The 25,691-nt window shown below is 34.1% G+C and overlaps 2 protein-coding genes across 5 annotated transcripts in view; both read right to left on the bottom strand.

Moving 5' to 3' along the window:
* Positions 1 to 3,859, bottom strand: part of LOC106077643 (uncharacterized) — a 34,541-nt gene extending 30,682 nt beyond the window's left edge. The window contains exons 1-2 of one of the 4 annotated variants that reach the window (XM_056010440.1): positions 3,639 to 3,859; positions 2,959 to 3,532 (exon numbers count right to left, since the gene is read on the bottom strand). In XM_056010440.1, the coding sequence (XP_055866415.1) occupies positions 2,959 to 3,058 (100 nt within the window). In that variant the 5' untranslated portion in view covers positions 3,059 to 3,532; positions 3,639 to 3,859. Of the gene's footprint in view, positions 1 to 2,958 lie in introns of all 4 variants that reach the window. The other 3 variants (XM_056010439.1, XM_056010442.1, XM_056010441.1) reach the window with 3 other exon arrangements.
* Positions 3,860 to 11,957: 8,098 nt separating this feature from the next.
* LOC106059655 (uncharacterized) lies at positions 11,958 to 25,324 on the bottom strand. The gene is made up of 11 exons (XM_056011373.1): positions 25,133 to 25,324; positions 22,980 to 23,300; positions 20,509 to 20,835; positions 20,080 to 20,403; positions 19,648 to 19,983; positions 18,840 to 18,908; positions 18,482 to 18,601; positions 16,757 to 16,784; positions 16,252 to 16,295; positions 15,098 to 15,300; positions 11,958 to 13,406 (listed from the first exon to the last, which is right to left on the bottom strand). The coding sequence occupies exons 1-11, from the start codon at positions 25,212 to 25,214 to the stop codon at positions 13,224 to 13,226; spliced, it is 2,037 nt and encodes a 678-aa protein (XP_055867348.1). The 5' UTR covers positions 25,215 to 25,324; the 3' UTR covers positions 11,958 to 13,223.
* Positions 25,325 to 25,691: the final 367 nt, after the last annotated feature.

The following is a 25,691-nucleotide window of genomic DNA, read 5'->3' as shown; positions in this document are numbered from 1 at the left end:
TCCCCCTCTTCTATAAACAAAACAAAAAAATGCAAACGACAATCTCCAAATTCCAAGAGCATAGCTACGGAAGATTTTGAGTTTAAATCCCCCTCAGAAATTAACGATAAACCCCCTCTTAAATGACTATGACTATCCATTCATTAGTCACCAGATTCTATGAGCGTAGCCAAGAGTGGTTTTGTGTTTAAAAACCCCTCCAGCGGGGTTTGCAGCTAAAAATATCTCTTCAATATAAAATAAAGTAAAATTACACACTCAAAATTCTATGTGCGTAGCCAAAGGGCATTTTGAGTTTACCCCCCTCCCTCCTCCAGGGGAGTTTGAAGCTAAAAAATACCTCTTCAATAAAAAAAAAGGATAGTTTTGAGTTAATAATCTTCCTACAGAGAGTTTTGAAGTTTAAAACCTCTCTCTTCAATATTATTCTAAATTTAAATTGTAATTTAAGAAAAAAAAAAAAAACTCCAGAGATTTGTTTAGTTTGAAACCCCCAACTTTCGATATAAAATGTAAAGCAAACTACAGTCACCTATTCATTTCAAGAGAGGTTACACATTTCTACCAGTGGCTGGACTCCATTTATAAAGTGCAGTGAATAGTCATCTGCCGAAATTGAAAAACACTAAATGTGTCCCAACCAAGATTGGTAAGACGGTTTTTAATTAGGTTGTGACAGAGCGTCGCATGGGGTTTGCGGGGCATATTTTTCAACAAAATGAATTACGAATAATAAGAGTTGTGATAACATGGAGGCCATCAGGAGGGAAAATGCATACAGGGACAACCTGACGCCACACTTTCCTGGAGGTCCTCATAGCAGGTGGGAATAGGCTTCAGACATTGCCAGTGACAGATTTTTGTGGAAGCAGCTTGACGCCCAAGGCGCCGAACGTCGCGGGAGGATCTAAATAAGTAAGAATAGTAGAATAGGTTTTTGAAATAAAAATTTTTGCTCGCAGGATAATGCACCGTAGATACCTCAAAATATGCATTTTGTTGGCTTTCAATACCGGACATAGTACTCCACCCCGAGCCCCACTGGGGAAGCTCTTAGCCCAGACCCCCTTACTGGCAAGGGTGGGGAGTCTACACTTTTCCGCAAACTTCAGAAAGAACTTACAATAAACGTCTTCCGAAAATTTGAAGGTCAGTATGTAATAAAGATTAATTAAGTACACACATATATATATATATATATATATATATATATATATATATAAATATAAATATATATATAAATATATATATATATATATATATATATATATATATATATATATATATATATATATATTTATATATATATTTATATTTATATATATATATATATATATAGGGCTTGTCTTCGAGTCCGAAGATTAGTGAAGAGGTCAGTATTTCCCGTGGCTGCGCAGCCCCAGCTGTGACCTACATATTTTACCTTACCCGGGGCAAGCATAACCATTGTCCGCAAGTGGTTGATTTAGATTTTCTTTTCGCCGTCTGCGTTTGTCCTCGGCAGCGGATGCGGATTTTCTTTTGGCTTCAAATGTGTATCCCGCGGCTTTCGTGAGTGAATGTCAGCTATAGCAAGAATGGCGCCTAAGCTGGTCTTTGAAGCGTTTCCGTAGGCCGCCTCTGTTACGTCGACCACCTTTTAGCTCACCAAAAAACACTGCCTTTGGCATACGTTCGTCTCCCATACGGGATACGTGCCCTACCCAGCGTAACTGCCGTATCATAAGAATTTCTTCTATACTGTCCAACGCTTTTTGTTGTGCGATCTTGCCACCGTATGTCCATGATGGAGCGTCGCATGATGTTTGCGGGGCATGTTTTCCGACAAAATGAATTACGCATAATGAGAGTTGCGATGACATGGAAGCCATCATGGAATATATATATATATATATATATACGTCTTGGCCGGGGGGGGGGGGAGAAAAATCCCCACATTCACCTTCCCCCCTGAAAAAAATTATGGCTACGCCCATAGGTTTCGAGGCTGTTGTTCAAAAGCATGAAAACGAGGGGAAAAAAAGAAACCTGCTCGAGTATGAATTTGAACTTCAGCCTACGTGATAAAGGCTGAAGTGTTTTTCCGCTGAAATATTTAGATACTTATTGATCTTATTTTTCTATTGTTAGTTAAAAAGTTTAAAGTTTTAGCGAATAGCCTGTACTCGTTACGCGAGCCTCGACTGTTCGTGATTATTGTAACAGGTCGCCCCGCCCCCCTCACCCGCCGATTAGTACATTTTTCATATAAAACACAACTGATTTACTAATTGATTGATTTGTTCATTTATTCATGAGTTTTCATTGAAAATGAATATTTGTTCATTTTCAACTTCATCAAAAGTGAGAAGAAATACAAATAACGTGTGAAATATTTTTTTTGTTACCAGAAAGTCAGACGGAGTGACTTGATATAAGCTTGCTAAAAAGTAGATTTTTTAATGTAGTGTATTTGCCAATTATTTAAATGTGATAAATTTATAATGTACTGGAACGTGGCATTTAATTTGGACCTTTGGAAAGTGTGCACTTGGCAATAGGCCATAACTAATGGTATGAAAATGTATGCGGTGTTATGAAACTTGTCTTTCCAAATCAAGTCAAAAGTCTATGTTGGATAAATAACGACACGCACGTTATAGGTTTTTTTTAAAAATGTGGGTTTCAGAGAGCGAAAAAAAAAAGAGAGAGAGAGAAGGAAAGAGATATCGGGCCGTGAACTTTCCATGTAACAGATACACCACTTCACGAGCTTGAAAAGTATGCTACGTTGATCATTAAAAGTACACGTTTATTACTATTAAAAAAAAGGATGTTCCGGCCATAATAAACAATTGAAAGCCTGGTAACAAATCAACGGGCGTAGCTGGTGTGTACTGCTAGTACAATATACAACAAACAAACCACTCATATTGTCATCTATAAATAATAACACGTATGAAAGCATGTTCATCTTACCATTAACAAGATGCAAATACATGCCAACAAAATATATGTAAACACATTTCCATAAACAGAATCTTCTATCATGAAAAATATCCGAGAATTTCAAACACATTTTTTGTTTGTTTCACATTGAACTACTCCTTCATCATTAGTTGAACATTGCAGTAGACACCTAGTTCTGATACACAGACATTTTTGTTTCTACATGGTATCATTTTTAGACACTCAATTATTTTTATCATCACAGTAGTAATTGTACGGCTCTCCTCACCACACAGTATAGACACTATTGCTCATTAACATACACACACTTAAGCGTATCCTGATAATTAAATTCGCAGGAAATATCAAAACACACACACACACACAAAACTTAATGTAAGTCAGAAATGAGCGGCATACTACATTTCAAGACAAACGGGCACAAGACTCCATTTAATGTTTACAATCCATACACTTTCTGATTAAGTATTTTTGAAAAGTTTACTTGGAGCATAAACCAGTTTGACTTAGGTTAACAAATGGGTAGACTGTTTTACACAATGTTATGAAACTAACAATTTGATAAATAAAAGGAAAATCATCACTGTAATTGAAAGAAATAAGTAAATAAAATGTTAATTTTCAAAATTAACTAGATGGATGCTATAAACACTACATTTTTTTTTAGTATATGTCGGTTTCTACGGTACTCGGTTTTCATATAATCCAAGTGAAAAAAGTGAATAATCCAGGCTAACACTTCTATTCGCTATAGAGAGTATGACTACTATACGAGCTACGTTTGTGACTTGAACGAGAATCCACTAGTATTGGTTATTTCAACTTTTTATTTCCTGCGAGCTTGTCACCGAATTATCATTCCTGTATTGAAACTGGGGTTATAATCCAGGTTCATGGCCAAGTCAATTGTGGACTAAAGTTTGTTAGAAGTTTTGTGTGGGAAGTAATGGGAAATAACATTCAAAGTGTGACTCAATCTGGGCACACCTTCTTAGGGATTTTGTCTTTCAGAAGTGTGAAACAAAAAAAAATATTCATCGGTCATTAATGTAGACATCCCGTGGACGTCCTATGAGCACCGTGTGGACGCATTGTGGACCCAGTAAGGACTCGTTTTGAACACAGAGAGAACGAATTATGGACACAATGTAAACAACAGTTTGTGGACCCAGCGTGAACATCTTATAAAACCCAATGTAAACAGTTTAAGAACCTAGTGTCAACATCTTGTGGACCCAATGTAAACAGTTTATGAACCTTATGTGAACATCTTGTGGACCCAGTTTTTTACGGATGCATTTGTGTAATAAATATATTTGCTTATATAGCATGTTATTTGTGATGTGCTTGTATGATGTGCTAGTTTAATATGTTGTGTGCTGTGTGGCATGTTTTTGTGATATGTTTGTTTGATGCAGGAATTGCTAAAGAAGAAAAAAATGTGGATTTTTTCATCTTTTACATTTTTTTACAAAGCTAATATCTATTCACTCCGTTTGTCTGTCTCCCTGTCTGTCTGGTAATAATTTGATAAACGCTATTCCTTCCACTTCACATTCTCGGGTTAAGTTGAAACTTTTCACAATTATTGATGTTTTTTAACAAAAAAAAAAAAAAAGAATTAATTAAAAAAATCGATTATTTAATTAATGAACGGTAATTAATCAATTGTATTTAATCAATTGTATAAAAACAATCTTACAGCATTGAGATATTTTATTGTAAATGTATAGTTCTTCCTCCATATAATTTTTTGTTGTTGTTGTTTTGTTTGTTGTTTTTAAAGTATTTTTGATTTCTTGCTTGTTCGACTTCAGCTTTCAAATCCCACAATCAGGTCATTTTTTTTTTAAATAGAAACAATCAATACTTCTTACTTTTATGTTTCCTGTTTTCTAAAGCTGGAATAATGATTAATGATCAAGAATGTTGACACATGTAGAAAGGGAAAGTTGATACCATTAGAGTATAATTTCGATTAATGCAGAGTAAGATTAATGTACGTTAAAACTAACACGTCCAACTCTAGGATCAGATCATTGCGTTCACGGCGTGAGTGTGTGTAAGAAGTTCGAGCATACCAAGGGATAGCTTGACCCCTTTATGTCGCGCCTAAAGCAGTTACTATTTCCTTCTTTATACTTCACTGCACCAAGAATGTCAAAGTAACATAGCCGTTGAAGCATTAACCAGGTCATCCATGATCCTTGAATAATAGTATTTCAGATTTCCGGAAAAACGGTAGTTAAGAGCAGGAAATTAATTACAGGAATAACATTTTGTAAAGAACTACTAACGTTGTTAATAATTTCGTTTACATTGAACTATGTTGTGTTTTTTTTAATTTGAAGCTAAAGAATAGTTTCCATATTGAAACCTACTTTACATGAGGTAAATGATGGATGTTAAACGTCTTAGCATGCTGTAACTGATGTTTACTCAAATTTATAAGGAGAATGGTATCAGAGCAGCGCAACGACTAATCCCATTTTATTTCTTGTAGATCTTTTTCTTATGCTTGAATATGCTGCTGAAGAAATATATATATATATATATGATATTTAATGATAAGATTATAAATAAATCCTTTCATGCCTTGCGATCTATGAGGCCAACCATGTAAAAGTCGCTTATTGCTGTGACCGATGTAATGAGGGTGTCATGTGGCCAGCACAACGACCAATGTCAGGCACTCATCAGAATTAGGAAGACTAAGGAGTGTCCTTAAATCCCCCCGCCCACCCCACCCCCCAAAAAAAAAACCCAATCTCGACTTCTTATTGGCACCCTATCGTTTGATCACGCCCCGACTTACTTTAACTTAAATAAAGAAAATAAATTGCTTGCTCACATATAAATCAATTACCAATAAAATTCGTCATTAAAATTAAATTGTAATATTTGTGGTAATACCGATATATTTCCACGGCTTATTATTTACCCATTGGTCCTATCCTGAATAATAACAACACATTTTATTCATAACCCTATATACCACATTCTCAACACTATTACTTATAATAACATTATTGTGATACTTTATAAAAATGAAGCTCACAACGGTCATAATGTGGAGCTGTGCATGACATGTTTGTAGCATTTGAAAAAAAGTAGTATGTTACAGATAATAGGGACAGAAAACTAAACCGTCACCTAATGCTAGACAATCGAACCATGTCAAACCGAGACGAATCATGATTGTAAGCCTCAACACTGACCTACAACGTCGCAACCTGTGGTCAGCTTAAATCAAAAGCTTGTTGCTCAGTCGCAGGTCTGTAACGACGTGGCAACCTGTGGTCAGCTTAAATCAAAAGCTTGTTGCTCAGTCGCAGGTCTGTAACGACGTGGCAACGAGCTATTGGCATGCTATACTTCTTAAACACAAAACTATTTTTACAAAATTTCTTTAAACTTTTGCAAATGTCAATATATGTAAGGTTCCCCTTTGATCTATGGGCAGTTGATATAAAATTTATCTGTTTCTGTTGACCACGGTGTCAAGAGCAGGGGTGTGTAAGATGTGAGATTGTGTGTGTGTTTGTTTATTTTATTAGTTGTGAGTGGTGAACTGTTTTAGAACGGGGTTTTCAAGGGGGGCAATAAGGTTTCCTGTGGTCAGTTTTAGTCAGTTGGGGTGCTGATCTGGTCTTGGTCAAAACTGTTTTTGAGGGCGATGTATTCTAATGTATTGTACTGGGGTAATGTCTCAGCCTTAGTTGACTAATTATTTATGATCTAGATTGTATGTTAACTAGCTTTATGTTTTAATGCATTTTATACCTATTAGCACTAATTATTGAGACTAATTTATATTGCACATGGTAGTCTTGTAAATAAATCCTACAACATATTAATACTGTTTATTTGTAGTATCTACGTTGTTCTTACTAGATTACTATAAGTACTATATGTAACATCTTATCCTTTCACTAGGCTTACACCCCACTGATTGAATGGTACCCCTACACGAGCTATATAGAGTATGGAACTAAAACCCAGACATTCTTTATACACGGTTAACGTGTATCGGGTGGCCAGCACAACGACCAACCTTATTTATTTTTCCTAAACTAATGTCAGATACCCATTAAAAAGGGTGGGCTCAGAGGCGCCCTTAAATCACGAAATTCAAAATCCCAAGACTTCACTAGGATTTGAGCCCCGAACTCTCGGCTTGGAAGACGAGTGCCTTTACCACTCAGCCATCGCGCCTCTTAAATATGTCTGGTTCATTAGAAGAAAAAAAAAAGCCAATTCATTGGACAATTAACTGTTTTTGTTTTATGTAGAGGCAGTACTAGCTTAGGGGAGATAATCTCAGTAAAGAATAACGTCGTTACCTAAAAATTTGAAATTAACAATATATAATTAACAATCCCGCAATTCTACTTCTTTTACAAAGTATTTTTACAAAGCTTATATTTACTCATTCTGTGTGTCTAGTAAAAGCTTCCAAACGTTATTTCTCCGACACCCAATCTCGGATCAAGCTTACATTTTGTACAATTGTTTCTTTTACCAGACAACATAAGGATCAATTTAAATCCACCGAAATAACTTACTATTTACAACTACTGGTAATTAATCATTTTTGCTTGGTATCTCGAACAAGGGAATGAAATTGTACTTGACTGAATTGGTGGTATAAGCTTAGTTCCTTTATAAGTCACCTCTTTTAGGTAAGTTTGTAACAAACAATAGATAACTAAACAATGTTATATTTTCATAGGCACCTCACTACCAGAGTGGTCAGTAGGTCGTCTTGAGAAGGCTAGAGCCATGACTTTGAATTCAGTTCTCCCCCCCCCCCCCCAATTTTTTAAAATAAATACTTTCAAAAAGCGAATAGGGTAAAAATTCACCCACAAATTCCTTTGTTCCCCCCCCCCTTTTTTTTTTCGCTACTGGTCCATAAAAGTGACTGGATCATAGCGCATTGAGAAAGTGACAGGACCATAGCACATTGAGAAAGTGACAGGATCATAGCACATTGAGAAAGTGACTGGATCATAGCGCATTGAGAAAGTGACAGGACCATAGCACATTGAGAAAGTGACAGGATCATAGCACATTGAGAAAGTGACAGGATCATAGCACATTGAGAAAGTGACAGGATCATAGCGCATTGAGAAAGTGACATGACCATAGCGCATTGAGAAAGTGACAGGACCATAGCGCATTGAGAAAGTGAAAGGATCATAGCACATTGAGAAAGTGACAGGATCATAGCACATTGAGAAAGTGACAGGATCATAGCACATTGAGAAAGTGACAGGATCATAGCACATTGAGAAAGTGACAGGATCATAGCGCATTGAGAAAGTGACAGGATCATAGCACATTGAGAAAGTGACAGGATCATAGCACATTGAGAAAGTGACAGGATCATAGCTCATTGAGAAAGTGATAGGATCATAGCGCATTGAGAAAGTGACAGGACCATAGCACATTGAGAAAGTGAAAGGATCATAGCGCATTGAGAAAGTGATAGGATTATAGCGCATTGAGAAATAAACAGGATCATAGCGCATTGAGAAAGTGACTGGATCATAGCGCATTGAGAAAGTGACTGGATCATAGCGCATTGAGAAAGTGACAGCATCATAGCGCATTGAGAAAGTGATAGGATCATAGCACATTGAGAAAGTGACAGGATCATAGCACATTGAGAAAGTGACAGGATCATAGCGCATTGAGAAAGTGATAGGATCATAGTGTATTGAGAAAGTGACAGGATCATAGCACATTGAGAAAGTGATAGGATCATAGTGTATTGAGAAAGTGACAGCATCATAGCGCATTGAGAAAGTGATAGGATCATAGCACATTGAGAAAGTGATAGGATCATAGCACATTGAGAAAGTGACAGGATCATAGCACATTGAGAAAGTGACAGGATCATAGCACATTGAGAAAGTGACAGGATCATAGCGCATTGAGAAAGTGATAGGATCATAGTGTATTGAGAAAGTGACAGGATCATAGCACATTGAGAAAGTGACAGGATCATAGCGCATTGAGAAAGTGAAAGGATCATAGCGCATTTTTTTCTTGTTTAAATATTAATTTGTTTAAAGTTCATTTTCTTTGTCATTGCTTGTTTGTATTGCTAATTGTTCATTGTTTATTGTTCATTGTTTATTGTTGGGTTTTCCAAGTGTCACAACTCTAAGTGACATCAAGTGCACGGTGTGGTACACCATTGTGTCTGAAAACAAATGAGCTCCTCTCTCTCCTAATTATCTCACGGGTCACAGAGAGTCGGATTAATACATACTTGAATAAACAAATAAATATTTTTATTTAAAAAAAAAAGCTTCATCTAAAAATACATAATTGGGATACTTAAAAATACCAGGCTGGCTGAATGATTCATCATTAATTTGGACTTTTTGGAAAATTGTTGTTACTTTGCTCAACGAAGTACTTAAGCCTTTTTTTCTGAAAATGTCCAACTGTCTACTTTCCAAAACAAAAACAAAAAAATAATAAATTGGTTACTTCGTTCAAAATGTAATTTCTTCAAAAAGCTACATGTACAAACGAATGAACTTATTGACTTATTGAATCTGGACGAATTTTTCTGGGATGCCGTATTCTCTAACTTTATTCCATAGTAATTCTCTCTTTAATAAAATCTACGAAACTGATCGTTAGCCGTTGTTGGTACTCGACAAAACATTGCTAAAAGTCTACGTTGTTGGTACTCGACAAAACTGTTTAATGTCTACGTTGTTGGTACTCGACAAAACAGTTCTAAAAGTCTACGTTGTTTGTACTGGAGACTTTGTTCTTTGATATTTTGTTCTTGTAAAACTTGGTGCCACACTTTCAAGGAGAATCTTAGAACAGTGTACACCAGGTGTGAAGAGGCTTCAGACATTGCCACTGCCAGATCTTTATGGAGACCTCTTGCCGCCCAATGCACCGATCATGTTGAAACAAATATAATAGGAATCAGCTGCCACTCGAATTGTATTAAATAACCATCATGTTCAGTTATTTCATGAAAATAATTATTTCACAGTCACACACATTTTTATTGGTCTAAAGTTAAATGTTCTATACGACTACGGCCAGAGGGCTAAGTGTTTTTTTTTTAACCAAGTGCTGTGGGTAACTTTACATGTGTTTTGATATTATAATTATTTAAGTTATGGGTAAAATTCAAAATAAAATGTCTGTTACAGCTTTCTACTATATCTATATTTCAATAGCGCTCTAGAAACAACAGTAGTTTCTCTCCATGTCTAGGTGTCCCTGGGTTCAGCTGTAATTACATAAGACACTGAACTACTGGATCCAAACACAGTGACTTTATTATACTCCATGGCACACATCACACGCTGGTCTCTCTCTTGTCTACAACTAACACATTTTGATCATTCGTGCATACGTTCCAACTGACACATGTCTGTAAAAAATAAATTATTCACACATGCTGACATTCATCAGTGACAATGTCTTAGATAAAGAACATAATTAAGTTAGGAAATAAACAGCAGATGTAACTGCAGTGTTTCCTCATTGGTTTCCAGTGAAAACTCAACAATACAATTTCAATGAAGTGTTTAAGCTGGTCAAAGTTGAAGTATCGAGCGTGACTGGGACAATGACTTTTTGTTTCGTTGAATGACGTTTACTAGTTTGCGGTAGTTAGTATGAGTCATACTTTTACTTTATCGTTGTGTATAGGCTCACTCAGAGGATTGAATGTAAAACTATTCACCTAGTTTTAAAGGGAAAATTTGCTAATTCTAAGAAAGCATCATTTAAATGGAAACAAAACACAAATTCTAAATCTTCAGTATCATGGAATACGTTTTAATATAACGTACTAAATAATCCCTACTTTAAGTACTATATACATTATCGAGTACTATATACACTATCATTAGTTACGCAGGAAAAACTAATTATTTGGGACTTCCAATGGTTAAAAATCATAAAATTGATGCTGTCAATATCCGATGTTTCAACGACAGATCTTGATGAACTACTTTGTCAATTTCATTGTGATGACATATTTTAGGAAGGAGAGGTGGTTGAGTGGTAAAGCACTTGGCTTCCACACCAATGGTCCTGTGTTCGATCTCGAAGAAGACTGAGATTTTGAATTTCGGGATCTTTATGGCGCCTCTCAGTCCACCAAGCTGTAATTGGTACACGATATTTGTTGGGGAAAAGTAAAGGCAGTTGGTCCTTTTGCTGGCCACATGGCACCCTCGTTAATCATGGACCACAGAAACAGATGACCTTTACATCATCTGCAATATAGATGACATAGTTTGAAAGGGGAAATTCACATTACATATATAAGCATATTGCAATATAGACAAAACTGGACATTTTAAGATTACAAACTCTTTTAATTCATCAATATTTTGCACAGTTTTTAGTATTACAGAAAAAGTGACCAAATAGACGCCAACCTCATTGTAATACTTACTATCAGGAGTAGATACTGGAGGTCAAGATGACAAAGTATATGTTGACTACTCATATACCTTGGTTAAGACAAACTTAAATTTCTGTGAAATAGGGGATGGTTCACTTGGATACACTAGCCGAGCAGAAGTGGCAAATAAGTTCAACCAGAGCGAGTCAAGTACAAAATGGGTAGTTTGTACGTCACACAGTAAAAAAAAAATTGAAGGAAAAATATTTTAAAATCCTTAAAACTTTTTTTTTTGCAGCTTATGTTTTGTGTCACATTAACTCTTGGGTCAAGTATATATTCTATATAATTGTTTTATCATAGGACACTTAAGGTTTACAAAAACATATATTTCAAAATGTGATTTTAGATTTTCGGAAACTGACCAAAAGTGAATTTAGTCATTCTTACTTCCTCTTTCTAATGTCCGAGGTTTCTCGTGCTTTTCTTGATCCAACATACATCAGGCAATGTCAACCGAGACTGTGGCAGTTATAAATGGGATAAAGCCAAGCGGTTGATCTCTTAGTATTTATATGTCGTAAACAGTTTAGTATATATTTTTTTTTCATTTTTAAGTAACTATTGAATATATGTTAAACTAGAACCCATTTTTATATCATTATCTCTAATTCTAGGTAAATTTCTATCACATGTTTGAAGCTTCATAATTTAGAATATAAAGACTAAAGTTTGTTATGGGTCTTTAGGCATGGAAAGGGAAACGACTCCATGATTTAAGTAATTTTTACAATATCAGATTATGGTTCTTTCCTAGTTACATTGTAAAACAAAATACAGCCTTTATAACACGAATATATTCTCCTTTAAAGTTGGTAACACTATTATAATAATAATTTTAATAATAAGGCTTGTCTTCGAGTCCGAAGATTAATGAGAGATGCAGTATATCCCTTGGCTAAGCAACCCCAGCTGCAACCAACTTATTTTGACACATCTAGTGCAGGCATAGCCATTGTCCACCGGTAGTCGATTTACATTATCTTTACGCCATCTAGTGCAGGCATAGCCATTGTCCACCGGTAGTCGATTTACATTATCTTTACGCCATCTAGTGCAGGCATAGCCATTGTCCACCGGTAGTAGATTTACATTATCTTTACGCCATCTAGGCATCTACGTCTGTCCTCAGCAGTGGATTTTCTTTTGGTCTCAAATGTGTATCTTGCAGCCTTTGTAAGTAGTGACCTTTAGCTGCCTCGTTCTATAGCTACCTGCAACCAAGTGCTCTCTTCTATGTCAGTTCAAACAAGTTCGCGCCTAAGCTGGTCTTTAAAATGTTTCCGTCGAGCACCTGTGTTACGTCGACCAACTTTCAGCTCACCCAAAAAAAAAAGACTTGCTTTCAGCATACGTTCGTCCCCCATACCCCCTGCCCAGCGTAACTGTCAGACCATCAGAAGCCCCTCAATACTTCCCATACCGGCGTTCGCAAGGACATCGTTATTTGGGGTGCGGTCTTGCCATTATAAACATATAACTGCAGGCTAATAAGTAGTTGACAGTGTGTGTCTGTGTGTGGACTTCTAATTATATTCTTGGAATATGTACATTATGCACGAAGTATAGAATAAAAAGGAAAAACTTTTTAAAAATTAAATTATTTTTTTTTTTTAAATATCAAAAGCCAAATGACACAAACAATGCATACATTCAAATTACACACAATGAAAAGTTCATTTGATTAGTTTTCATTTTTTTCATGTATACAGTCAGAGGGCATTTAAGAACATAAAATTAGTTTTAATAAACATTCTCAATAAAAATCTAACTTTTAATTACAACCAGTGATCATAACAAAAACGAAAGCAAATTATTTGAGGTGTCTCGTACGTCTATGGTCTCGTAAAATAAGTTTCCCAGATCTCTGCAGGTCCAGTGATGCGTAATTGATTTCACTCTTCCTAGATCTCGATGGCTTGACCTTTCGGACATTCTCATCAGTAGAAACTGTGACGTAGACCAGACCGTCTTCACTAATGTGTCGACCATCACTCTACCAAAGAGGAGATACAGAGGAGTAGTAAGCCTTAATGATTAAGTTACATTGATTGTATGCGTTTAAGCAAAAGTTGAATCGAATACGAACAAGAAACGACAAATCTCAAGATTAGTTTAACATATTGTTGTTTCCAGCTGTTGAAATTACGACCAAGCTATTGGTAGATAGCTAAACCGTTGTAGGCGTAATATATTGTAACCAATAAAACTTCAAATAACTTGAATAACTTCCTTTTGAACAATACTAAATAATACCTTATTTATTGTAGAGACAAAATCAACTTTTTAAGAAATAAAATTAGTATGCTAGATATAATAACAATATTTCTTAACAAAAACTAACTCACAACAATAGCACAACCTTATATAGTCTCACGTTCTGGAGTCGTCTCCCCTAGCTAAGGCAAAGTGACGACAATGCCGCCTATGTTGCATAACGGATTTCATTTACCAATCGTAAACAAACAAAATTTATCCACGTGATTCTCTATCTCTTCTATACAAATTACGTAATACACACAAGCTGTCACGTGACAGTTTTTTTTTCATTATTTTATCCATATTATCAGGTGGCTAAATTTTGTTTTTTTTACGATTGGTAAATGAGGTCCATTCAGAACCATACGCTAACCTCTTCCCACCGTCACCATAGCAACACACAGTCACGCAAGTGAAAACGGGATTCCTTATAAAGCAAAGGCTGACATTTTAGAACTATAAGTTTCTACTGATAAAATTATGCATTAATGTAAAATATTTTAAGAGAAAAGGTTGATAGTTATTCAATTTTCTTTCAGTGGCTAGGTTGTTAATAATTCTATCGCTATAAGAAGTAATAAACTTTGTTTACATGGTCATCGAAACTTTACAATTTGCAAGTGACAAATATTATTCAAGAACCTCCTGAAGTCTCATTGACTACACTAAAATAGGTTAGAAAATTCTCGGCCGCTTCTTTCTTATTTATTATCTGTTTGATTCTTGACCATAGATATAATTGGGGTACGTGTACAAATAGAAGATTCAGTGTCAGTCAGTTCATAATTTGCATATTATTTCTGTTATATTAATACTGGATCTTTTAACTCAATTTATTATATCTTCAAAATATTTTTTCCCTACCCATTATTACTATACTGTGTTATTAGTTATTATTTTTTGTTTAGTTTAAATTTGAATTTGTGTTTTGTGATTTATTCCTGCTGATCTGCATTACGCATGAATTCAAGTCATTAGAAAATTGTACCAAATATTTAATCAATTATAAGTTATCAATGTACTTCCCCCCCCCCCCAAATAAATATATAAAAACTGTTGTTTTTTTTAACAATTATTGTTACGTTGTATAAAAGGAGATTCATGATTTTATAAGCATGGCATTATGATTTATGTAAAAATCTTAATCAACAGGATAATCAACACATTAATAAAAGAACAAAATTATTTCTGTTCAATAATCGCGCCATAAATCAACCATATGATTATCTACATATTGTATTTATATATTATACATCTACATAAGGTCGAGAGATGCTTCACAGTTACCACTTTCTGAAAAGAGTAAAATAAAACATAAACATCTATATATATCATGGGCGTAGTGGGGGGGATTACATTTCGGGGGGGTTTGAACCCCAACCCCCCCTCCCCCCTTGGCTACGCCCTTGATATATATTCTCTACTCACTTCCTCGTCGTCCAGAGTGCTATTTGAAGCATTCAGCAAAGCTCTTCTCTCCAGACTTCTAGAGTTCATATAAATATGTTGGTGGCTCTGGTCACTCGGACCATTGGCATTCGTGACGTATCTTGCAGTATTCTCTCTTCCAGTCTGGACATTCATGTAGATACTCTCAGACGTCTGGTTGATATTCACATACGTCCCTGTATCTAAGCAAAACGATTTTATTTTACATAAAAAATAGAATTAAAAAAAATGCTTATGTTAATTAAAAGTTTTAAGATTCAATTAGCAATCAAATAGAAAATAAGTATAAAAAGAGAGAATGTGAGAAAGAGATTGATAAAGAAAAAGAGAAAGAACAGGAAAATGAACAAGAAAGAGAAAGAACTGGTTTTTATCTGTTTCGTTTGATTTAAAAAGAAAGGAATTAATTATTTCAGTAATCACAGATAAGGTTAAATATGTCGCGTTTTGTTCCCTTAAAAGTTGTCCACATTTTTTCTATCACAATTAAGTTGAAACTTTAAGATTTATTTGTTGTACCTAACTAAACATGAATCAATTATAAAAAAAAGATGTAGTTGATTAATAATTGGTAACTAATTTTGTTTGAAATAACTTTTACATTCTATAGTTGAAAATGGGGCTATCGTACCCTTAGACAAGCTTTTTGTTTAATGGATTTAAAAAACAAATGTTGCTGGTTTAATACTAAGCTTAGATCAACTCAATCAGTCTGACTGTGTGTATTGCTTGTCAACATAGTCTGCACGTTATTTCTCACTGAAGTGAAATGTTTGCACAACTATTGGTTGTCTCCATGACAGCGCATTTATCAATAAAATGAACCAATCGGAAATTCTGTAAGTCATTTTTAATTTGTGCAGTTTTATATGTAAATTTACTACGCTATGGAAAAAAAAGAAATATGGCAGCGAATGTACGGCGCTCACCTCCCCCCTCGACAAACAAGCACAGCCGGCAACTGGTGACAATAATCAGGCACAGTTCATTTTCCAAATCAAAATCATTTCTTTAGTCTTTATTATTTCTAATGTATTTCTGTATTTTTTACATTTAACTTTATTTTATTTTATTATGAAACAAATTTGCGAGAGAGAATTGATAAAAGATAAAGGAAACATGCTATATCCTACCCATGACATCAGATCCACTTGATATATAAGATCTTTCTAAAGCACTGAAAAATATAAACTTCAAGTAATATATATATATATATATATACATATACATAGAGAGAGAGAGAGAGAAAGAGAGAGAGAGAGAGAGAGAGAGAGAAAGAGAGAGAGAGAGAGAGAAAGAGAGAGAGAGAGAGAAAGTGAATAGGTTTAATAATAAAACATAACAGCACAACACAATTTATACTGAAAGGTTAAGATATAATTTCAACTGGAGCATGCACATTATATTAAAATAGACCTATACGTGGATAATGTGCATAGAGAGACAATGACTTGTGTTCTTACTTTATAGATCTATATATGGGAGCAATGAAAATAAAGTTAAATTTTCGTCTTTTTTTCTTCCATAGCAATTGTGAGAATCAGTGATAGGTGAGTCAATCAATCAATCAATCAATCAATCAATCAATCAATCAGAGCCATAGTGATTGTAATTGAAATAACTGTATTATGAACTTACGTTATTGTTGTCTTGTTTCTGTTTTTAGCTGTTAAAATATACGATACTTGTTTTGAAAAAAAAAAGATTTATGTTCACTGCATTTTTTGTATAAAATTGTAATCTAATACCTTAGTCAGTGATGTTCAACCTTTTTAGGAATGCGATTAAAGCTTATAGATTGAATTTTTCGATACGCGCATTTAGGGCCAGTATACTGCTTCAAAATTATTTTATTGCAAAAACACTGCGATGTTTTAAACTTTCAACTTTCCAGGTCATGCCCTTTTATTGTCTATTTCTTAAAGAGAGTTATATGAACTTTGACTAAGTGGAATAATAATAATAATAATAATAATAATAATAAACATTCCTAGGAACATCTTCGTTGCCTGTCAGAGGGCGGTACTGCTGCAGACCTGCCACATCACCAGAAAATTCCTCAGTGAAAACTGTTAAAGGGACTACGATGAATTTTGTTTCTATTTAGCGAAACTCGACCCTGGCAGCGCCAGAGAATGACTACTCGTTCATTTCTAACATAATAATAATAATAATAGTAATCTTTATTATACTCGAGGAAATTAGTTGTACAATTGTGCATTAAAAATATCCATGCCTAATTAGAACAAACAATTTGAACTTAATTTTTTTTCTTAAAACATCACATGCGAAAGTTCCATTTTGTTCAACGATATAATTGCCGAATGAAATAAATGTTTCTTGTATCTATTAGTCTGTGATGACTGTCGTACATAGCCTTTGTAATCTTAAAATGTTATAATCATAAAGAAAATTATTTTTATGATTAAAATTATTCTATTTTCTTAGCCATATTTTTGTTTGTTTGTTTCCTACGATCTTACTAACAGCATTTGACGTTATACTGATGTATGCAAACGCGACATGAAGCTCTTCAAAATCGACACTAGCAGGTGGTAAGAGGTGGCACTGGATAGATCCACCTGGAGAGAGAGCATAAAGGAAGGGTCACGGATTGCAGATGTCATACACAACAGAAGCAGAAAGAAGGGTGAAAATGCAACGGCGCCTGGTGATCACATATGCCCAACCTGCGATCGCAGCTGTGTATCAAGGATTGGCTTCTTTAGTCACACATGAAGTTGCAAAGGGAAAAGATCGTCTCTCGAGACGTAAAATGCCACAGACACAGACACTAGCAACATTTAAAAATTGTATATTTTTTTTTTGTATATCTTATATTCAGATTGCCATACCAAGCGTTGATGTTGAAACTTAAAGTAATGCAGATGTGAGCATAATAAAACATTAACAAGCCTTTTTCACTAACACTAAAGAAGGTAATTTTTCTTTTTATGCACATATATTTTTAGGGCTATATAGTACTACATCAGGGGCGGAATTTTTATCCGCTGTGGATAGGTTGGGCATCACTGATCTGTTAGATCGTATAATTTACATAGTAATAAACATGTGTTTATGTATTGCTAGCTGTTTTAGACTTTTTCGCTTTATTTCGAAATTTGTCGTACGTTTCAGTTTCATTCTATTTTACATTGTTTCTTTCATAATGTTTAAGTCTCAAATAAAACAAAACAACCATAAAATTAAGACTTTGGCTTTTTTTATATAACGGATAATTAATCAAATATTTGTAAAAATTGTCTATAATTTGTCATACTGAAATATATTTCTCATTTGTATTGAGAGTGTTATTAAAATGTATCCATTTGTATTATTTAAATAAAAATTGAATTATGTTACCTCGTTGTAGAAGTCTCATGGCGAGTATCAGCAAAGACATACACACTATAAATATAACTGTTGGTATGAGGAATAGATTCACACTGGAATGATCTGGTATTAGAGCGACATTTGTTACCGCTGCAAAAATATATCAGAATAAATGGGGATATAATTTTGCGCCTAATTGCATTACATTTTATTTAAATAAATAAACAAAACATATATAAATTTCAAAGATTTTTTTCTTTCTAACAGACGAAATATGATCTAAAATAAAAAAAAAACAGCACATTTTTAAATATTTCTGTGTCAATCGTGGGGATTCAGATTTCTAAATTTACAATTACTATTTAATATTTAAATCAGATATTCTTACTAGAGTTTATGGATATATCAGTAACACCTGGTTCATCTGTTCCAGCTTCTGGAATACAAACTGAACTATCTAAACAAGAAATAAAATGAAGGTAAATAAATTATGATGTCTTGAAAAATAAAAAGAAATCATATATATCTAGATACAGTTAAGAATGAATACAATTACATTATTAATTTAACGAAATGTGTGGCCTCTTGGCTGCCTATCAAGGGAGCTAGTTCTGAGTTACATTTTCCAAAAGGATTCATCAAATCCGTTTCCCAAATAGTCCTTCCCACAAAAGAGATTGCCCTGAGCGGGCTACAGTATTAAAGATGCGCTACAGGCCCACCTCAATTAAAAAAAAAATTTAATATAATTTTCATTCATCAAAATCTAGACAGGGACATTTTATTTGTGTTAATATTATTTAAAATTAGAATATGTGCTCTGCTTATTGTATTAAATACTGGAAGAACAATTAACAGGAATAGTCCAAGAAAAGTACGTTTTTTTTTCACCTTGAAGCATCCTCTCTCTTTCTTATCGATACCTCTGTATTATTTTATTTAATACTACATACACACCAATATGTTTATCTTCTTGTTGTTATCTGAGTTTCTTTTTAAAAAAAATCAATTTAACAAATAAAACACGTTTAAGGTTTTAAAATAAATATATCATTAAACAGAAGTTATATTTATAAGCAGCAGATAGGTTTCATTTAGGTTTGTTCTAGTAAGCAAGAATTGCCTTTCGACTAAACATTTACTTATATCACTTAAAAAATGTTTTAAATAAGTTATCAAATTAAATACCTACTTACTTATATTAAATGTGAATACTTTGTTAGTGGACATTTCCTGTATTTGCAATTGAGTCCATAGTGTACACAACACGTATATATAAATGCATTTTGAGTTGAGTGTTGGGTTCCATGCACTAGACACAACTATTTGGTTTCTTTCTTTCCAAATAAACGAATCTCGTCCAATTGTGCCATAACTAAATACATCGCCCTCACTAATATTGTGAAAAATTGGAAAACTTTCATTGTTTACTAAAATCGTTTTGTCTGAAATTCCGTACTGCTGAAAAGAAAACACAAAGTTTTGTTTGCCTCCATAGTTGTGTGCTTTCTCCGACACGGAAAACTTCTCCTCTGTTAAATAAAAAATGGTTGTCATTAAAGATATTTGAGATATATAGTATGTGTATAATCTTAACGATACCGATAATATTGATTTAAATTACTAACCTGTATCCTCAAAAAGGTAGAATGTATAGCTTTTGTTATATATTCCAAACATAATATATAAATCATTTCGTCCAAAGTTGAGAAAGTTTATATTATGTATCAAAATGTTAATCTGTTGACGGGTTATGTTTATTTTCACATTGTCAGGCTCTAGTCCTTTGGGATGGTTTATACTACCGATCAAATTGTATGTTACATTTGTAATTGTGATATTCTGAAAAGAAGACTGGAGTTTCAGACATAATGAAAAGTTTTCGTTCATGGCAATAAAATAAAATAAATACAATTCTTTTCCATCGCAGCCAATCACTGAAAAGTCTTGTTCTGAAAAAGTAAATATAACAATTTCGTTAGTGAAACTTTAGCTAATGGACAAAAGGTTGAAAATTATGAAACAAAATTGTAGCCTGTTTTATTTCTTGTACTTACCATTTTCTAATATTATTTGGAAATGAGCCTGGAGGCTTTCCCGTTTGAATTGAGAAATGTCAACTGTGTAGTTGTTAGCATGACTAGCAGAAATGTTTCTGATGTATATTACAAGAAAGTGTTGATAGGTCTCAATGTAATTGTCTACACTGAAAACTACAGAATCCTCTGAATCCGTTGTGTTAACAGCATACGTTTTATTATTGATGATTAATTGATTAATAGATTTAGAGTCCGAAACATAACAAATGTGGATGAGAATTGCTTCATGTATCGTATTCGTAATCAGAGCATCAGAACTGTCGTTCTCACAAAATCGCAGGGGACCTAAAAAAATAATAGCCAGAAATTATATTTTTTTAAAAATAAATACATTTTATTTCATAATTTAAATACAAATATATATTTACAAAACAAATTGGATAGGCAATGAATATGATATTTAGTTGTTTTTTTCTAAGATTCTAAAATTTTTTTTACAAGAGAGGTTAAATCACGTGGTGGCCTACGAGCTAACTGTTACGGCAGTTCATGGAACACCTATTCACTTGGGTTCCAAGGAAGACAGTTTGGGAAACAGTGTCCTAGACTAAACCAGGACTCAGGAATCTGCCTTAGGGCGAAGGATGGTGTTTTGAATTCAATGAGGTAGTTTATGTTTTAAAAGTCACTAAATTTATATTTAGCTTATAGCCTGTAATAATGAAATGAAATTAGTATCAACAAAGAAAAATACGTTAGATGGAGAGGAATAGGCAGTGGCAGTGGCGTAGCAAGGTACTCGTGGGCACGGGTTCAAGAATATGTTGATGGGCCCCTTCCCCCCCCCCTCCTTCATATGACAAATATTTTGTGTGACAAAGATATTCAGTAGTTTGCATGTACCGGTACATTTAGTAAAAGACATTCCATTGCAAGTTCATGAACACTATTGACAGAGCAAGTTTAAGTACTGTTTAGCACAGTGAACGTATCATCTAGTAGACCACCCTCACGACTTTCCAGTGCACATACCAGACGACAAGGCAGCCATTCAAGTGAAAGACACTATAACATGATAAATGTCATTAACGCTCTATCTTTAAAAAAATGTTATAAACCCCCTCCTCACTTAAGCCACTATAAGTAGTTAAAATCAACATCTTTAGTCAACATCTTTAGTCAACATCTTTAGTCAACATCTTTAGTCAACATCTTAAGTCAACAACTTTAGTCAACATCTTTAGTCAACATCTTTAGTCAACATCTTTAGTCAACATCTTTAGTCAACATCTTTAGTCAGTCAACATCTTTAGTCAACATCTTTAGTCAGTCAACATCTTTAGTCAACATCTTTAGTCAACATCTTTAACGTTTCTCTAAGTTTTTTCTTGTTTAATAGCTAATTTTACGTCTAAATCGAGATTTTTGCTAATCGAAAAATGAAAAAAAAAATAGACTTACTTTAAAAAAAAAGCAGAAAAAAACGTTAATACTATCAACAGCTTAATTAACATTGATGGAAAACAACGAAATAATGGAAGTATGGGCCCCAGACGTCACCGCCAACGCACCGTCACCACATTACAATAAGCCTGATGAAAGCAGTTCCTTACAATGAAAGGTGAAAACACGGGTTAATGTTATGAAGTTATGATTTGACATTTGGGATATTTTTAACAAACGAATAATGAAACCCCTACACGCCATGTATTGCCGTATTCCGAGTTGAAAAGGCCCTAAGCTTTTTGAGATATGGGGTTCCATATTAGTCCAGATATTATATGTAACTACTAAGTATTTCTTGGAGGCTCTAAGCTAGAGCTTATGTTACATAGAGGTTAGAGGTAAATCCGGCCCTGGCCCCATGGTTGTTACACTTTCGGGTGTGGGCCCGGGTTCATTGAACCCCCTTCGCGCCATGGACGCTACGCCATTGGGCAGTGGATTATTGCTCCCAAAGCCTCAATGTAGCTTTTTGGTGGAAACGGCCGCTGGTTGAACTGGGTAGGCTAATGCGTAGACAGAATAAAGATGTATCTTTGGAGACATTCTAGTAGTAACTGATTTTTTCGACCAATAGTTTCATTTGCATATGTTTTTAACTTTTCTGTCCACGTCATGTCACTAAATGTGTCTAAATGACTAAATGTGTCTAAGAGACTAAATGTGTCTAAAAGACTAAATGTGTCTAAAAGACTAAATGTGTCTAAAAGACTAAATGTGTCTAAAAGACTAAATGTGTCTAAAAGACTAAATGTAGCTAAAAGACTAAATGTGTCTAAAAGACTAAAATCTCACCTACAATAAAGAAATTTAATGAATAAAAAACAGTCGGGGGTGGGGGGGGGGAGAGAGTTGAACACAGACCCCCCCCCCCTCTTCTGAATATAGACCTGTGACTTGACAATAAGCTATCGGTCTCATCAGACAAAATGCTTTTAATGAATTAATGACATATGTGGATCAAACTAAAAAAGTAAAGTTCCTACCAATTATATTTAATTTAAATGAGTATTGCGATTCATTCATTAGTCCTTCATTTTGCTGAATTTTATACTTAAGTTGAGATTTTGTATTATTTCTCTTGAATTCGAACTGTAGGACGTGCTTGTCACCGCAGAGCTCTGCCACTGTCCATCGACAACCCAATTTATTTAAAGAATTGTTTATTGTTAGGGTGTGGTTAGCTATTAGTACAGAAGTGTAGTTGCTGTAAGATTGATTGACGCAAACTGCTAGTTTGTAAGTGTCGTTGCTAAACATTTCTAGATCTGTTATTTCTCCAGGCTTGACACAAAGTTTGCAGATGTCTGAAATATATTTGAGAATTAAGATTTAGAAATTAAAGCAAGATATTTAAGACAGTTTGAAGGCATTTGTTATTATCTAAAAACAAAACAAATATTATCATAACCTTTTTATGCATCTATCTATCTATCTATCTATCTATCTATCTATCTATCTATCTATCTATCTATCTATCTATCTATCTATCTATCTAATATCTCTTTCTCTCTCTCTCTCTCTCTCTCTCTATCTCTGCAAAAAGGGCAGCAAAGATTACGATTACTTAGAAACATGTCCACATTTAATGTTAATGAAAAGGCATTAGCAATGTTTTATGTGCTCACATCTGAAATATTTTGAGTTTTGATATCACTGCCTGGTATGGCAATCTGAACATTAAAAATGAAAATAAATTTTAAATAAAAAACAAGGTTACAAAGACAGTATGATTGGAAACACAAGCTCAAAATCGGCCCCCGAAGTGGTCCACTGAGAGTCTTCACCAGGATTCGAACACGGGACATCTGTTTCCAAGTGCTTTACCCCTCAGCCACAGCATCTTCACATATACATTTAGCGTACACTTATATTTTTTAAAATAAAAATTATTAACCATGCATTCAAAATTGATAACATGTTACATGTAATAAAGAGAAACTAAAAAAGATTTATACTTCATACAAAACTAGATAATTTGCAACACGAAAAAATTATTGACCTACTTAAGCAAGACTAGTGAGCTAGCTACAGTAGTGTACAAATGACTTAACAATAAGACTTTCCCCTCGCAAACAAAAAATAAATATCTACATTGTCATTTGTCATACAAACTAGACATAGATCTAGCTAGATCTGGACCTAGTTTTAGATCTAAATCTAGATTCAAGATCTACGTCTAGGTCTAGAATTAGATCTAAGTCTAGATCTAGATCTAAGTGTAGATATAATCCTAGAACTAGATATAGAATCTTGATATAGAATCTACTATATCTAGACTAGAACTTGTATAAATTTACACATTTAATCTTAAAATTACTACACCTAGGCCAATGTTATGATCATGAATATTAAGCCTTTTATTAACGGGCATTGCCATTACTACTGGTGTACTATACTGTTCGTATCCGATATTATTGTTTACATAATAAATAAATCTGCACCCCTAAGCTGTTAGTTTCCTGGGTCAGATTTTTCTCCTTTTTAAAAAGGGGGGGGGGTGACATTAGCTTCTTTCCAGTCCCTTGGTACTCTGCCCTGGTTAAGAGATGCCTGAAAAAGTATTTCGAGCACTGGTGCTAGCTCATTGCTTAGTTCTTTAAGTAATCTAGCTGGAATACCATCAGGTCTAAATACTTTATTCTGTTTGCTGTTGGCTAATAGATTTTGGATTCCCTTTTTTTTTTTTAACTTCTATATATCCTATGTTGTCTGCTTGGTTCAAATGAATTAATATGTCTTTGTCTCCTGGAGCTGAGAATGCTAATGCAAAGTATTTATTCAGGGTGTTTGCGCTAGTTTTATTATCATTATTTATTAAGTTACAGACAGACGGACAGATAAAAAAGGGCCTTTCTCTTTTGATTTCCGAAAATTCCTATCACTGGAAAATCTGAACATTTTCTTCGAACGAGATGTAGTAAGAAGCGCTACGTTAAATCAAGTTTAAAAAATAATATATAATGAATTTTATAATTAATAATAATATCAATAATAATATAATAATTAATTATACTAATAAAGATAATATACTAATAAAGATAATTATAATATATAATTTAAAAAAAATTAATAAAATCTGTACCTATCTTCTTGTATTACTTTTCATTACTAAAAAAAAGACATTTGTTTGACTTACATTCTGTTGGTTGTAGAGCCTTACAAAGTTGGTCACAGTTTAAGGTGAAGAGATACATCGAATATATAACAATTAACTTCATTTTCACTACAAATATTTGAGAATTTTTCAACAATGTTTCCACATGCAAGGAAACATGAGTAATTACACTATCCACCGAGAGACGATTGAATAGTAGAGGATTGTAAGTGGTTTAGGAAGGAAAATAAGTGTATTTTTAAAGATGAATGCGCATTTGTGTTTTCCCTTTTTTTTTTATAATTCTATCAAAATGTGTGGATGTTCTCAAATGATAGAAACGCTTTCTTTAAGTTTAGCTTTGTGTGTTGATATCAGGGAGTTGTTAGTAGAAAAGTATATTTCTCACTTGATTTAGTACAATGCCAGTGTGTAGCCACCTGAAAAAGCAGCACTTTCCTTTTTAGTGTTTGTAGTCTGATATATAAAGTAGAAAGTAAAGCTATGTATGTGTGTATGTATGTGTGTCATGGGTGGCCCATGCGTCATGATCCCTCTTTCGACCTTGCTGATGAGATCCAAAGGAACGCTTTTTGGCATT

Source organism: Biomphalaria glabrata, chromosome 14 (assembly GCF_947242115.1).
Source record: "Biomphalaria glabrata chromosome 14, xgBioGlab47.1, whole genome shotgun sequence".
In the NCBI taxonomy this organism is placed as follows: domain Eukaryota; kingdom Metazoa; phylum Mollusca; class Gastropoda; family Planorbidae; genus Biomphalaria; species Biomphalaria glabrata.
The sequence above is the reverse complement of the archived record's forward strand: the minus strand, read 5'-3'. Positions and strand labels throughout refer to the sequence as shown.